This window comes from Myxocyprinus asiaticus, chromosome 14 (genome assembly GCF_019703515.2).
Source record: "Myxocyprinus asiaticus isolate MX2 ecotype Aquarium Trade chromosome 14, UBuf_Myxa_2, whole genome shotgun sequence".
NCBI lineage: Eukaryota > Metazoa > Chordata > Actinopteri > Cypriniformes > Catostomidae > Myxocyprinus > Myxocyprinus asiaticus.
The window spans coordinates 42,526,663-42,542,407 of record NC_059357.1 but is presented as its reverse complement, the minus strand read 5'-3'; the positions used below and the strand labels follow the sequence as shown (position 1 = coordinate 42,542,407).

Here is a 15,745-nt window from a genome sequence, read left to right as displayed (position 1 = left end):
AATCTAAAAATAGGCTTTATTCTCTTTATAATGTTTTCTTTACACATTTACAACTAGTAAAACGTGACGTGGACATGTTTTAGAGAGATTCAGCTTTTTCTTGTGCTACTGTGTGTGTTTTTTTTTTTTTTTTACCTTTCTCAGGCTCATCTGCTTCTTAAAGAGATTTCCGAACTCTTTCTTCCTCCTCCCTGACTCATCTTCCTCACTGTCGCCGCCTTCCTCATCATATCTGTTAAAACACCCACACACAAACTGTCTTAGTGTCGACAGACTAACTGTTGTGACTCATCCGGCTGATTCAGTAACCAGTCAGCTGACCTCTCGAACCCGTAACCCTTCTTGCCTCCCGCGTAGAGTTCAGGATCAAAGCCGAACGGTCCACTGGGTTTTGCGCTCTGGGCCGGGCCGGTTCTGGTGCTGAGGGCGGCTGCTCTCGCCAGCTGAGCACGGACAAGTTTAGGGTTGCGACAGTAGTCACACGCACCGGCACAGTTGGGTTTCTGATCACCAAAAAACTGCGAGATGGTGGCGTGTCTGCACCTGAAAATGATAAATAATGGAATGACTAAAGGAATGCGGTCAAAATTTAATCACCCTCATGTCATTCCAAACCCATAAGACTTTCATTAGTGGAACACAAAAAAGGAGCTGTTTAGCAGAAAGTTTGCACTGCTCTTTTCCATTCAATGAAAGTGAATTGGGAATGGAGCTGTCAAGCACCAAAAATGGCATAAAAGCACAATAAAAATATCACAGAAGTACCATGAAAATAGTTGAGCGCTATATTCCAAGTCTTCTGAAGACATGCAATAGTTATGTGTGAAGACAGACTGAAATTTAAAGGAATTTATATTAAAGGAATAGTTCATCTAAAAAATTACATTTCTGACATAATTTACTCACCTCCATGTGGTGTCATACCTGTCAAAAGAGTCATTTGTTCAGGAATCGGACTACACTGGTTGCACTGTATGTTGTGCACTGTAGATTCAAAAGAACCGGCTTATAAGAGTAATTCGTTCAGGAATCGGACTACACTGATCGCATTATATGTTGTACACATCAGACTCAAAAGAACCAGTTCATAAGAGTCAATCGTTCAGGAATCGAACAACACTGGTCGCACTGTATGTTGTGCGTTGTAGATTCAAAAGAACCGGCTCATAAGAGTCATTCATTCAGGAATCTGACTACACTGGTTGCACTGTATGTTGTGTGCTGTAGATTCAAATTAATCGGTTTATAAGAGTCACTCGTTCAGGAATCCGACTACATTTGTCGCACTGTACATTGTGCGCTTTAGATTAATAAGAATCGACTCATAATAGTCACTCGTTCAGGAATTGGACTAAGCTTAAAAGCTCCAGTCCCCATTTGTTGTAATTGCATAGAAAAGAGCAACCAGTTCAGTCTTCAAAATGTCTTCTTTTGTGTGAAGAAATAAAGTCATCTTGGTTTGGAATGACATGAGGGTGAGTAATGATGACAAAAATTTCCTGTATTGGTGAACTATTCCTTCAGTGAAGAACAGAGGGTGTTTAAGGTCTTCTACATGTATAAAGTCTTGTGCATACACACATAGAGTGTGAAGTCTAAAACAGAGATGTGCGCCTCTCATTTCACACACTTCTGGGTTTCAGGTTTCAGAGTCTGAAATAACTGGCAGGGGCAGAGAGAGACAGAGATTCCCCCGAAACAGAACATGTTTACATGATCTCACACACAAAGTCCCTCTGTGCCAACACTGCTTCCCAGAACCAGAGCTTCAACATTAAATATGACGCCAAATTCCTTCCTCAAACTGTTCACAAAAATACTGATCGCTCTTGACCATCGTCTCAAAGAATGCATAGAGTTCTCTTTTGTGAATTTAGACACTAAATGTCTGAAGCCATTCCTTGACGGGCTGACAGATTCAGAAATGTCTAGAGTTAAAAAATTAACACCACCAACTGGTTGCAAAAGAAGGTGAATCTAACAAAACCTATCAAGAACACATTCTTAGGGCCATTAAGATTTTTTGCACTGTGACATTATTTACATGACAAATAAGAACATTTCTGCTCCAAACATTCTCATTACATCATCGTACACTTAATATACATCATGATATTATTGCTTCACGGTTGGATGGTGTTTTTTGGCTTGTAAGCCTCACGCTTTTTCCTCCAAACATAACATAATGGTCATTATGGCCAAACAGTTAAATTTTTGTTTCATTAGACCAGAGGACATTTCTCCAAAAAGTAAGATGTTTTGGAGCATTGGCTTCTTCCTTGCTGAGCAGCCTTTCAGGTTATGTTGATATAGGACTCGTTTTACTGTGGATATAGATACTTGTCTACCTGTTTCCCCCAGCATCTTCACAAGGTGCTTTGCTGTTGTTCTGGGATTGATTTGCAAACTATGTTCATCTCTAGGAGACAGAATGCGTCACTTTTCTGAGCAGTATGATGGCTGCATGGTCCCATGGTATTTATACTTGCATACTATTGTTTGTACAGATGAACATGGTGCCTTCAGGCATTTGGAAATTGCTCCCAAGGATGAACCAGACTTGTGAAGGTCCACAGTTTTTTGCTGATTACTTTTGATTTTCCCAAGATGTCAAGCAAAGAGGCACTGAGTTTGAAGGTAGGCCTTAAAATACATCCACAGGTACTCCTCCAATTCAGTACACAAAATCAGAAGCTAATTGGCTAATTGTCTAAAGTCTTGACACAATTTTCTGGAATGTTCCAAGCTGCTTAAAGGCTTTAATCTGTAGTGTATGTAAATTCTGTCCCACTGGAATTGTGATATAGTCAGTTAAAAGTTAAACAATCTGTCTGTAAAGAATTGTTGGGAAAATTACTCCTGTCATGCACAAAGTAGATGTCCTAAATGATTTACCAAAACTATAGTTTGCTAATATTAAATTGAAGTGGTTAAAAAATGAGTTTTAATGACTTCAACCTAAGTGTATGTAATCTTCTGACTTCAACTGTATGTTAAGGTAACTATATATATATATATATATATATATATATATATATATATATACACACACACAGTTGTGCTCAAAAGTTTGCATACCCTTGGAGAATTGGTAATATATGTACCATTTTTAAAGAAAACATGAGTGAGCAGGCAAAACACATTTCTTTTATTTCTTATGGGATTCATAAGATCGTCTTGCATGAACCGCACGTTTGAGATCTCCCCAGAGTGGCTCGATGATATTAAGGTCAGGAGACTGTGATGGCCACTCCAGAACCTTCACCTTTTTCTGCTGTAACCACTGGAGGGTCAACTTGGCCTTGTGCTTAGGGTCAGTGTCATGCTGGAAAGTCCAAGAGCGTCCCATGCGCAGCTTTCGTGCAGAAGAATGCAAATTGCCAGTATTTTCTAATAACATGCTGCATTCATCTTGCCATCAATTTTCACAAGATTCCCCATGCCTTTAGAGCTCACACACCCCCAAAACATCAGTGAGCCACCACCATGCTTCACAGTGGGGATGGTATTCTTTTCACTATAGGCCTTGTTGACCCCTCTCCAAACATAGCGCTTATGGTTGTGACCACAAAGCTCTATTTTGGTCTTGTCACTCCAAATTACAGTGTGCCAGAAGCTGTGAGGCGTGTCAAGGTGTTGTCGCGCATATTGTAACCGGGCTTTTTTGTGGCATTGGCGCAGTAAAGGCTTCTTTCTGGCAACTCAACCATGCAGCTCATTTTTGTTCAAGTATCGTCGTATTGTGCTCCTTGAAACAACCACACCATCTTTTTCCAGAGCAGCCTGTATTTCTCGAGGTTATCTGTAGGTTTTTCTTTGTATCCCGAACAATTCTTCTGGCAGTTGTGGCTGAAATCTTTCTTGGTCTACCTGATCTTGGCTTGGTATCAAGAGATCCCCGAATTTTCCACTTCTTAATAAGTGACTGAACAGTACTGACTGGCATTTTCAAGGCTTTGGATATCTTTTTATATCCTTTTCCATCTTTATAAAGTTCCATTACCTTGTTATGCAGGTCTTTTGAAAGTTCTTTTCTGCTCCCCATGGCTCAGTATCTAGCCTGCTCAGTGCATCCATGTGAGAGCTAACAAACTCATTGACTATTTATACACAGACAATAATTGCAATTTTAAAAGCCACAGGTGTGGGGAAATTAACCTTTAATTGCCATTTAAACCTGTGTGTGTCACCTTGTGTGTCTGTAACAAGGCCAAACATTCAAGGGTATGTAAACTTTTGATCAGGGCCATTTGGGTGATTTCTGTTATCATTATGATTTAAAAAGGAGCCAAACAACTATGTCATAATAAATGGCTTCATATGATCACTATCCTTAAATTTTGCATGATCAGTCATATTTTCAAAATTAATGCCAACATTTCACAATTTCCGCTAGGCTATGCAAATTTTTGAGCACAACTGTGTGTGTATATATATATATATATATATATATATATATATATATACATACACACACACACACACTCACCAGGCACTTTATTAGGAACACATGTACACATACTTTTTCATGCGATTATCTAATCAGCCAATCATGTGGCAGCAGTGAAATGTATAAAATCATGCAGATATGGATCAGGAGCTTCATTTAATGTTCATATCAACCATCAGAATGGGGAAAAAATGAGATTTCAGTGATTTTGACCATTGGTGCCAGACGGGCTGGTTTGAGTATATCTGTAACTGCTGATCTCCTGGGATTTTGATGCACAACAGTCTCTAGAGTGTATAGAGAACAGTGCGAAAAACGAAAAAAACATCCAGTGAGCGGCAGTTCTGTGGATGGAAACGCCTTGTTGATTAGAGGTCAACAGAGAATGGCCAGACTGGTTCGGGCTGACAGAAAGGCTATGGTAACTCAGATAACCACTCTGTACAATTGTAGTGAGCAGAACAGCATCTCAGAATGCACAACATGTCAAACCTTGAGGTGGATGGGCTACAACAGCAGAAGACCACGTTGGGTTCCACTTCTGTCAGCCAAGAACAGAAAACTGAGGCTGCAGTGGGACTACCATTTGTGTACCTCACCAGAAATCCAGATTTGTAAGAAAATAGACTTAATTTACTTCAAGCTCAATATAATTTCTATGCATTTTTACTTGTGATGTTGGGTTGCAATTTTACCTGGACATGTTTCAATTAGATTCACCTTTAAAAGACAATAAAAAGAGAAAAAAAAAAAAATCTAACAAATATTTACTGTTTGTTATATTTATTAATTTGAGATATAGAAAAATGGATGTCCTACATTTAGAGGCACCAGTGCATAAACACACACACTTACTAAACTAACTACTGTAACACAAAACAGGCAGTTTAAAAAAAGACTACAAGACTTTGCTTGGCTACAGGAGGAGAAAAGACCGAGCCACAGCAAGACAAAAAGGGGGAGGGGATGGAGGCTGACGAATAGAGAACGAGAGCTCCAGACTGACAGAACGTGGCTGAGTTGAAGAATCTACAAAGCCATTTCCAAAAAGACTTGTTACACAGAAAAAGTGAAAGCACATGAACACCACACACTGGAGACCATATACAACATAATACAGCTGTATTACGGGACGCACAGCTTGTGTGGACAACAGTAATTGGACACAAGTTCATATGAGGAATGTTACAAGGGACGTTAACTGGAAACCACTGGAATCTAAGGTAAAAGTGTTCAAATATATGTAGCTGGACATCTGTTTGCGTGTAGGTGTGTGTTTGGAAAAGGGTGTGGATGTCCTTCATTGAGACCCAAAAAATATTTGGATGATCAGAGCACACTTAAAATTTGAATGTCATTTGCACTAGATAACACAAGTGGCATTTACAGTATTTTAAATATGTTATACAGTATGGTTACTCTGCTAGGACACTTGTGTGAAACTGAGGGGAACTGACCTCATACATCCACTAAAAATCACCTTGACACCAGGGTAGGGTTGCACCAGCTGTGCGTAAGGTCTCATTTAAGTTGGGACGTAAAGTTCACACTAAGGGCTTAGTAACTACTAGTTAGTTTGTAACCAAGTCAGTGCTTCATTTAGCTGCACCACCAGTTTTTAAGACAAACCTTAGCTAGTAGGTTGTAAGCTCTCCATAAGTTTCACTTTATTGATCCAATAAGCAGCCTTGAAGTTTGAAAACTGAAGCGTTAAAAAGCCATGAATTTATGTTATCTTGTTACGGTTGATGTTCTAATGCAACAGACTGGAAAAATCCACATTTATTATGTTGGCTTGACAAAGCAAATGTACAGTTACTCCAAGACATGGTTAAGGGTTTTTCCGAAATCCCTAAACCAAGACCAAAATTATCAATTGTAACTCCTCCTAGAGCTTTCAAGCTACATTCACCAAACTTGGTACAGACCTTCAGACTGTTCTGATTTGGGTTACGACTCTTCTAACCAATCGGACTTACGGTTTTCACAAAACAGAAGGTCAAAACAGAAAAAATCCCATAGACTTACATTGACAGACTGTTCAAATTAGCCAAGACTACTTAAAGCTGAAGTATGTAATTTCTGCGACACTAGCGCCACAGAACAGAACTGCAAAAATAAACAATGCTCTCAAAACAGCTTTCGGAATACACCCTAAGTCTGCAGTTGTTCATACAGTCAGACAGTCCCGCCTCCAACTCATGCCATTGGTTGAGTTATGTTGTTGGGGCGGATCTCAGTGCTCAAAACAAACAGAGGAATTTCATAGCACCACAGAGACACAGTGTTTACAGTTTTTCAGAAAACTAACCTATGAATGGCTTACTTATAGTTGTCTCTGTATATTAAGCAGGGATAGGAGATAGTATTTTAACATGAAAAAGTTACATTTTAAACTCTAAATGTCACAAACATGTAAACAAACCCTCACAAGGTCTTTAATCAGTTGCGCTCTCTCTCTCTAATATATATATATATATATCTCTTTTGCATTTTGTTAACATTTGTAAAAATTTCAGACAAGGCTTTGACTTTACCTATCTAATTCATTTCAATATCCTATATATTTTGTATGCGTTTCTTTGCATGCCAGTGAAACTGACGCCCAACAGACTCCAGAAAATTTTGATCGGTTTCATGCTGAAGAGTGTTCTCTCTCATAATGTAAACAAGTGTAAATGTCAACTTCATCATATATGTCTAACAGATTAAAGTCTATAATGCAAAACATGAGATATTATTGCCACTGAATGAGCTGAATTTTTTTATTCCAACCACTTCATCTGGTCGGAGGCTACGGTAAATATTTAGTTTATTCTTAGGGTTATGTTTCACTTAAGTTTAATGGTGCAAATCTCAAGTATATAGTCTGACTGATCTCACAGCGAATTCGGAAACAGGCTGACTTGAGCAAAACTCGGTCTGTGCTTACTGAAATACGAAACACAACACGCCCACTCCAAGTAACGACCCCTTAGATCACAAAGCGATTCTGTTGGCTGAAGAAAACTTTTTACATCCTACGCAATCGCTGTATGTTTCATGTTGTCTTAACTATGTAAATATGACAAAGACTAACTTTTAAATTGTCAGATATATTATTAAACTGATCTAAACAGATCTAAATGGTGAAATTAAACATTTCTCTCTTCTGTTTTCTCCAGTAAGCTTACAAGCTACTGTTAGCCTATTAGCTTAGCATACCACTAGCTGATTAGCCTCCTAGCTACACAGTGATACAGCTTCTCCATCAGGTTTCACCTCACTGTCGCCACCTAGTGGGTTGGCATTATGATTGTATTCAACAGAACTTTTAAGTTGCGGTATATTTAATAATTTGACAAACTTTTAATTTTTTTATATTTGTGGTTTGGGTTACTTTAGTAGTAGCAAGAGATGTAGGTGTAGGGTTGCTGCAGGACTGCAAATTAACACAACAAACAGAGTGTATGAATGTGACTTTCATCTGTTGCAAGACTTCACCATTTTGGTGGTTATTTGAAGGGGGCGTAACTTGTAGTGGCCATGTTTTGTAGTCATCTTGCAGGATGCAGACAGACCCTTCTCCACAGAGGGGTGGCAAAAGCGAGTTGTAAAGTGAAATGTTTTTAGCTGTAAATGATGTAATACAGTGAACAGGAATGCATATTTTATGAACTCTACCCCCAAAACAACAACAACTCGAAACCTAAAAATGTAATCTTAAAGGGAAAATTAAAGCTCAGAATCACGGTTGTCCCTTATTAAGCAAACTCAATTAATTCCTAGTTGCAACAACTGACGAGAACTCAACCCTAACCCATGCCACCACAGGAGAAGGTAAACACAATTGAACCGATGCAAAAATGTCTGATGGGAGACGTCGTTTGTCAGTGCTTCGGCATGATGAGACCAATTCAGGGTACTGGAACATATGGAAGCAATGTGCCGACTTCCTGTATGATCATGTTTTTTTTTTTAGTACAAACTGTAACTTAGTGTCCATTTACTCAGTCACTTGTCTAAGTCGTAACTTGAGCATGGTTGGTGCAACCGGCCCCAGTTAAAAGTCATTGCAAAAATGCCTCAGAAAAGTGAAGTTAGTTCTGAAAAAAGAACTAACCAAGTATCATTTGCTTACAGATGCCACTTGCTTTTATATTTTGTGATCTAATGCAATGGCATTCAGACATTTTAATGCGTGACTTAATTATCAAAATATGTCTTGTCTTGTCTAGTACATTACACTTTTATTGTCTCATTTATATTTGATAGTGTTGTTTGATATTTAGACACTCTTATACACCAATCAGCAACAACATTAAAACCACCTGCCTAACATTGTGTAAGTCCCCCTCATGAATCTCAGAATAACATCCTGAGATGCTATTCTTCTCACCACAATTGTACAGAGCGGTTATCTGAGTTACCATAGACTTTGTCAGTTCGAACCAGTCTGGCCATTCTCCTTTGACCTCTCTCATCAACAAGCTGTTTCCATCCGCAGAACTGCCGCTCACTGGATGTTTTTTGTTTTTGGCACCATTCGGAGTAAATTCTAGAGATTGTTGTGCGTGAAAATCCCAGGAGATCAGCAGTTACAGAAATACTCAAACCAGCCCGTCTGGCACCAACAATCATCCATGCAATTATCTAATCAGCCAATCATGTGGCAGCAGTGCAGTGCATAAAATCATGCAGATATGGGTCAGAAGCTTCAGTTAATGTTCACATCAACCATCAGAATGGGGAAAAAATGTGATCTCAGTGATTTGGACCGTGGCATGATTGTTGGTGCCAGACGGGCTGGTTTGAGTATTTCTGTAACTGCTGATCTCCTGGGATTTTCACCCGCAACAGTCTCTAGAATTTACTCCGAATGGTGCCAAAAAGAAAAAACATCCAGTGAGCGGCAGTTCTGTGGATGGAAATGCCTTGTTGATGAGAGAGGTCAACAGAGAATGGCCAGACTCGTTCGAACTGACAAAGTCTACGGTAACTCAGATAACCCCTCTGTACAATTGGGGTTAGAAGAATATAATCTCAGAATGCTATTCTGAGATGCGGGTTGGCACTGTTTTGGCGGCACGAGGGGGATCTACACAATATTAGGTTTTAATGTTGTGGCTGATCGGTGTATGAAGTGGCTGAAGTGTAGGGCTATTGTACTGTATATTAAGACTCTTTCTCTGCCTGTTATAGAAAAATGAATAAAATCAGAACATTCATTAGAATTACTTCACAGTGTTTTGATGATTCCTTTGTGATGTCATTAACAGATCAGACAGAAATTCTTAAGTCATCTGACTGTGGTGCTTGATCAAACAGCACTCACTGAAAACAACCCTAACCTGAAGAGTTCCTGGGAAAGAGGGCTGAACTGAGTAAATCAGAAGTAAGAAACATTTTATTCACCAGCAGAGTTCAATTTATAGCATGGTGTCACACCCACGAGCGTTTCTCCCTTGGAAACACCCTCCTCACCCCTCCCTGAGGAACACCACAGCAAAAAAAATGTAATAACAAGTTCAAGTAGCAGGTTCTGTTTTTTCACTCATTATCGCCAAGTACCACGTCAAATACTTCAGCAAAAAGGAAAAAAGATATGGTTTCCACACAGGAAACTTTCTGTACCATCTCAGTGCTGCCGTTTGTTTGACTAATAAATGCCGTCCCATGAACTGACAACACAAATTGGCCAAATTATCCTAATAATTGATGTTCTTATATTTGGCCTCTCTTATATTTGCAACAAAAGAGTTTAAATAAGTCATTTGTGACTTCAGGGTTTAAGTGATGCCGCTTGAAATGCAAATCTACTGACACTAGCTGCAAGACAATCGAGTCTTCTTAGAGCAGAGGTGATAAAATAAAGCATTAATCTAAAACATGAAAACTGCTAATCTAATCTAAAAATCATGCACTTATATAAAGCAGCTCTTTTCTAGGTTGTGAACCCAGAAGTGTTGCAACTAAGCGTTTGTTTGTAAACAGTAATTGCATCTATACACTTCTGTGAATTCTCATTTACTTTATTTGAGAGTCCAGGGATAACATGTGATACAATAGATCAAGTATGTACAATATAAAAGTGACTACACAGGTACTGTCCCGATATTACCTTTTTTCATTTACACAATTCACACTAAACATTTATGGGTAATTCTCACGAGTTAGAACCACGCCAGTGAGGATTATATAAAAATCAATATGAAATTCTATTCTGAAAGTTGACAATGAAAGATATACATGCTCCATCTTGCTCATACAGATTTCAAAAGATTTCGTCTTTTATTTTAGATTTTTAAAGAATTTTCTGGTTCATTTCTCATTACCGCAACATGTCCAGCTTCACAATTAGGACTATTAAATGTAATATAAACAGAAAAGTTTTTTATTTTTTTAAATAATGTATGTTGTACCAAAGATCCCATAGTAAACAAAAATAATGTATAGAATAAAAGATGTAGAATATATGACAACAGAATAAAAAACACTTTGTCCACCAAGCCATTTCTCTGCATCGCAACACTTTTTAAAACACAATTCTTTTGAGTGTGAAATAAAGACTTTTTCTGCCATAATGCTTCAGCAAGAGGTGAAGTTTAAAAATGGATATTTGTCATCTCACTTTTTTAACTAAACATTCTGTAGTTGTAGTGGTTCTGTTTCCGATATTTTACATTCTCATTTTGCAACAATGCTAAATTTGTAAGACAATGGATTCAATGATCAATTTTGGCAGCTAAATTAGTTTTAAGATGAAGCAATTTATAATGGTTGTCCCTATTATGAGTGTTTTGTGTTAGGTCATCTCAATACCGCAACAAACTATATAATTACTGCAACATTTGTATAACTGTTTCGGTAATGACAAACTATGCTGCAATGAAGGTGAAGGATTTATGTCTCAGTATTTAAAATTAAAATCTTTTTACTTCTATTATGAATGCATTATACATGTTACATGAAACCTACAGTGCGCAACTGGTTTAATGGCAAAGTCCATTGTGACAACTTACCCCCTACAGTGTACCACAACTTATGTAATATAATACTTAAGAGTTTTACACAGCCAAGAAACTTTTAACAATTACTAAAAGCCAATTCTGATCATTAATTCTTGGACCAGGAATTACACATGAACCTTTTTAAAAACTGTTTGGGATACAAGGAGCGAATTTGGTTAGTGTTGTGGTAATGAGATAAATTGTTGATTTATAATCAAATTTGGTTAGCAATGATTATTTGTTTAGAGCTGCTATTAAATGTTGACATGTAAATTTAAATGAATTGTAATTATTTTTCAAACTAATCAGCTTCTCAGATTTTTGGCCAAAGTTTCGTGACAATTTATCTGGACATGCACCAACAAAAGTATGGGAAACTGTTAACATGTCTTTTTTACCATTTACAATGATTTCGGACTTTCTTTTTCATGTTCCAAAAGAAAAGAAACAAAATTGTTACTTTTAAAAAAAAATCTTGTGTGGCCTTAACGGGACAGTTCACTCAAAAATGAAAATTCTTTCATCATTTACTCACCCTCATGCCATCCCAGATGTGTATGACTTTCTTTCTTCTCCTGAACACAGATGAAGATTTTCAGAAGAATATCCCAGCTCTGTAGGTCCATACAATGCAAGTGAATAGTGACCAGAACTTTGAAGCTCCAAAAATCACATAAAGGAAATGTAAAAATTAATCCATACGATTCCAGTGGTTAAATCTATATCTTCAGAAGGGTGAGTAAATGATTGAGAGAATTTTCATTTTTGGGTGAACTATCCCTTTAAGGCCAGTTTTCTTTCTTTTTTTTTGTGAGAATTGCCCTTAATCAGTGTAAATTACAATGTTTTGATGCCTGATTTCACATAAAGCATGTAAGAGAGAACGAGAGAGAGAGAGAGAGAGAGAGAGGGAGAGGGAGAGAGAGAGAGGGAGAGAGAGAGAGAGAGAGAGCTAGGTAAAGCAGTCTTGTGTGTGATTGTTTATTTTCAATTTTTTTTGACAGTTGAAGTTTGAAGATTCCGTCAATGTAAGTCTATGTGATATGTACTAAAGTTGATTGTCTGTTGTGTTAAACCCGTAAGTCTGATCAGTTAGAAAATATATAGCACACAAAGACAGAACAGTCTGAAGGTCTGTACCAAGTTTGGTGAATGTAGATTGAAAGCTCTAGGAGTTACAATTAATAATTTTGGTGTTGGTTTAGTGATTTTGAAAAAACCCTTAACCATGTCTGTTGAATGAATGAATGTTACATTTATATAGCGCTTTTCTGACACTACACTCAAAGCGCTTTACACAGCGAACAGGGGACTCTCCTCAACCACCACCAGTGTGCAGCATCCACCTGGATGATGCGACGGCAGCCATAGTGCACCAGTACACTCACCACACACCAGCTGTTGTTATTATTACATGTTTCCCTGCATACTTGAATCTCAATCGTGGTCAATCGTGGCATTCTTCCGTCGGTATAGTGCTAAACTGTAAAACTGACTCTTGTCCCAGGCCACTGACTTCCTATAAAGTTTAGCTAGTTTCATGACATAATACTCCATGCTTTTTTTCTTCGTATAATAATTCTCAAATCAATGTTTCATGTTATTTATATATTTTAGTATTTAGACATGGAATAAGCGAGGCTATCGGTATCAGCCAAAATGTCTGCCAGCCACTTAAAAAACTAAGTTAACGCTCTTTATGTGTTTGTACTTAGATTTCTGCTATTGGCCGTGTTGGTGATCAGAATGAGTGCATCAGATGACATCATGAGAATCCTCCGGCACATCTGGACCAGACTGCAGGGTCTTTCTCAAGACCACCCGCTCATGCAGGTGGCGTTTCTCGTCATCCTGCTGTTCTTCTGTAAGCACAACCCTTCATCCAACGCTACACTGGCATTACTGCCAAGAAGAGCTTTCATTTGAACATAAGCCTGCAAGGTTAAGAGAGGTTTTGACTGATTAAAGGGTGCCACAAACGCACATCCAAATTTAGCTTTCTATTTCAGTGAAAGTGCGGTGCTAAAACTAAAAAGGCTGACTTGAAAAACTCTAACAAGTAGCTCTGGATAAACCTCTGGTTAATCTGATGGTCTGAACTTTTATCTGGCATCCTAGACATGGCTCAATGTTTTCAATATGGCTCCGTTCCAAAACCTAGTGAGCTGCCCTACCGTCTACTGCCTACATAGGCAGCATCCAACTGAATTGGAACCTTATAAAGGACTGATTTGGAAGTCTCTACTTAGGTAGCAACTCTAATGCCACGTCCACACTAATCCGTTTTCGCTTGAAAACACACTGATTTTGCTATGTTTACGCCTTTGTTTTATCCACAATGGAACGGCGTTTTCCTCCTTCGAATATGGTGATTTTCAAAAACACATACACTGGAAAACGGTGACTTTAGGAAACTTGAATGGATTAGTGTGGACGCCACTTCCAAAAGAGGTAAAAACCAAACTGTCAAGTCAGTTTGTTGAGCACAATTTGATTACGTCTTGTTGAAACATGTGACTAACTGGTTGCTTGGTTCTTCATGCAGTGACATTCATTGCTCTGGTCATCATTGGATGCGTTTATGGCCGCTGTGGCTGCTGCAAAGGGACCAGAAACAAAGTGTCTTCCATCTGATCTGCCACAACGAAACAACAAAGTGTGGGCTCCAATGCGGGAGGAACATCAGACAAGACCGCAATGGGCCGAAATAAAGTGTTCATGGCATCTGATGGCTTTGATTTGTGACTGCAGTCATAGCACACATTATCTGGATAATACCCAGCCAGTGAAGGTGGCATACACACTGCAAAGCTGTATGAAAAGGAGAGAGTGGGGTAAGATGTGTCGCCCCCTTAATATTGGCGACTGTGCACAATTGTTGTCATGCGACCATATATTTAGATAGGGCACATTATATACAGCTGACAATAGCTATGTTTCCATCAACGTTTTTTTATGTACATTTTGGGATGGAAACACGTCTTTCTTCGCACATCGTTTTTGCGATATGGTTTTTCGCATAAATTAAATTCGCAACTTGGATGGAAACATAGCTTGTGATTGAGAGATCCACATGAGAAAAGTGATAGCATATTTTTTGCATGTCGAAGTACATTTTCTACATGGCAGGTATATCCAGGTCTAAAATACAATATATATCATGCATGTTGGTGAATTGCCAATAATACATTTACATTTATGCATTTGGCAGACGCTTTTATCCAAAGTGACTTACAGTGCCCTTATTACAGGGACAATAACCTCAGAGCAACCTGGAGTTAAGTGCCTTGCTCAAGAACACAATGGTGGTGGCTGTGGGGATCAAACCAGCAATCTTCTGTTCTGTGCTTTAGCCCACTACGCCACCACATATAATACCATGTAAATTCTTCCCAAAATGCTAGTCAGATGCTTGGGGGCAAGCTGTGCCAGTGGATTAACTGATAATGATGTGAGCTTTACATCCAAATGCAGAAAATACTATTATGAAAAACTTCAGATTTTTTTTTTTGAGGAAGAACTGGCAAAGAGAAACCCACTGTTCAAAGAAAATGACCAAGGATTTTCTCCAAAAAGTTATGTATTGAAGAAGCAATCTCAGCATTATAAAGTTTGGGGGAACTGCAAGGAGAAAGCAACATTTCATATTTCCCTGCAACCTGGTTGGAATGTGGAATAACAATGCCTTAGTCTGTTCAGTCCAACAAATTATCTTTTTGTAAACTTACTTCGCTGTATCAAGAATATAAAAAAGTGTTTATGAAAATTTAAAAATGTTGAAAATATGTTCACTATATTAAAATATTCTGAATAATGTACTTTTTCTGGCTGGTTACTGGATCTTATCTTTTAGAAACTGCAGCAAAACATGATTTTTGAATGGGAAAGTGCCTTTTTAATTTGAATTTGTATAAATAAATAAAGTTTCAATTAAATATTTTTAATAAAGCTGTCGATTAAATGTGCTAAAAACAGGTCCTCCACAGTGATAGCGACCAACAGAACACAACACAGCTGCTCACAAAACAGAGAACAGAACTTACTAAACATGTCTGAGGAGTTTGTAGTCGAAAAATGTATGCATTTCTATGCCCAGCCTTATTTTATAGAAAGTTTTTGGACCGGTGCCAGTTCACAGTGGATGGAGTTACCTGCACAATGCCGAAAATAGAAAACAATTGTTCGATAGAATATACCGTCACTCGTCACTGCTGGTTAGGACAAAAACTCTTATTACCGTAGGAAATATACCTTTTATCATGTGTCATTTGCCGTCAGGTTAGGACAAGGTGTGACTGCTGCCTGT

At 38.2% G+C, this 15,745-nt stretch overlaps 2 protein-coding genes across 4 annotated transcripts in view; one reads left to right on the top strand and one right to left on the bottom strand.

Annotated features, from left to right (window-relative positions):
• Nucleotides 1-15,745, bottom strand: part of recql5 (RecQ helicase-like 5) — a 46,579-nt gene that overhangs the window by 15,645 nt on the left and 15,189 nt on the right. The window contains exons 8-9 of the mRNA XM_051715622.1: nt 322-543; nt 136-232 (exon numbers count right to left, since the gene is read on the bottom strand). Coding sequence (XP_051571582.1) covers nt 136-232; nt 322-543 — 319 coding nt within the window. The remainder of the gene's footprint in view (nt 1-135; nt 233-321; nt 544-15,745) is intronic.
• Nucleotides 5,415-15,471, top strand: smim5 (small integral membrane protein 5). 3 transcript variants are annotated; one of them, XR_007899068.1, is made up of 3 exons: nt 5,415-5,673; nt 9,709-9,824; nt 13,155-13,184. XR_007899068.1 is itself a non-coding variant. In XM_051715689.1 (3 exons), exons 1-3 carry the CDS (start codon nt 5,633-5,635, stop codon nt 14,071-14,073), a joined length of 279 nt encoding a protein of 92 aa, XP_051571649.1. In that variant the 5' UTR covers nt 5,415-5,632; the 3' UTR covers nt 14,074-15,471. The 3 variants fall into 3 exon arrangements, 1 of the variants encoding a protein (XP_051571649.1); XR_007899069.1 differs by lacking the exon at nt 13,155-13,184 and adding an exon at nt 12,025-12,159; XM_051715689.1 differs by lacking the exon at nt 9,709-9,824 and adding an exon at nt 13,985-15,471 and having other exon boundaries at nt 13,155-13,303.

What these genes read in the sequence shown, in the direction of transcription:
- smim5 (XM_051715689.1), top strand. Translation starts at nt 5,633, where the DNA reads ATGTTACAAGGGACGTTAACTGGAAACCACTGGAATCTAAG. An exon ending in GGAAACCACTGGAATCTAAG is followed by an intron (nt 5,674 to 13,154) that starts GTAAAAGTGTTC and finishes GTTTGTACTTAG; the next exon opens with ATTTCTGCTATTGGCCGTGT. An exon ending in CGTCATCCTGCTGTTCTTCT is followed by an intron (nt 13,304 to 13,984) that starts GTAAGCACAACC and finishes TTCTTCATGCAG; the next exon opens with TGACATTCATTGCTCTGGTC.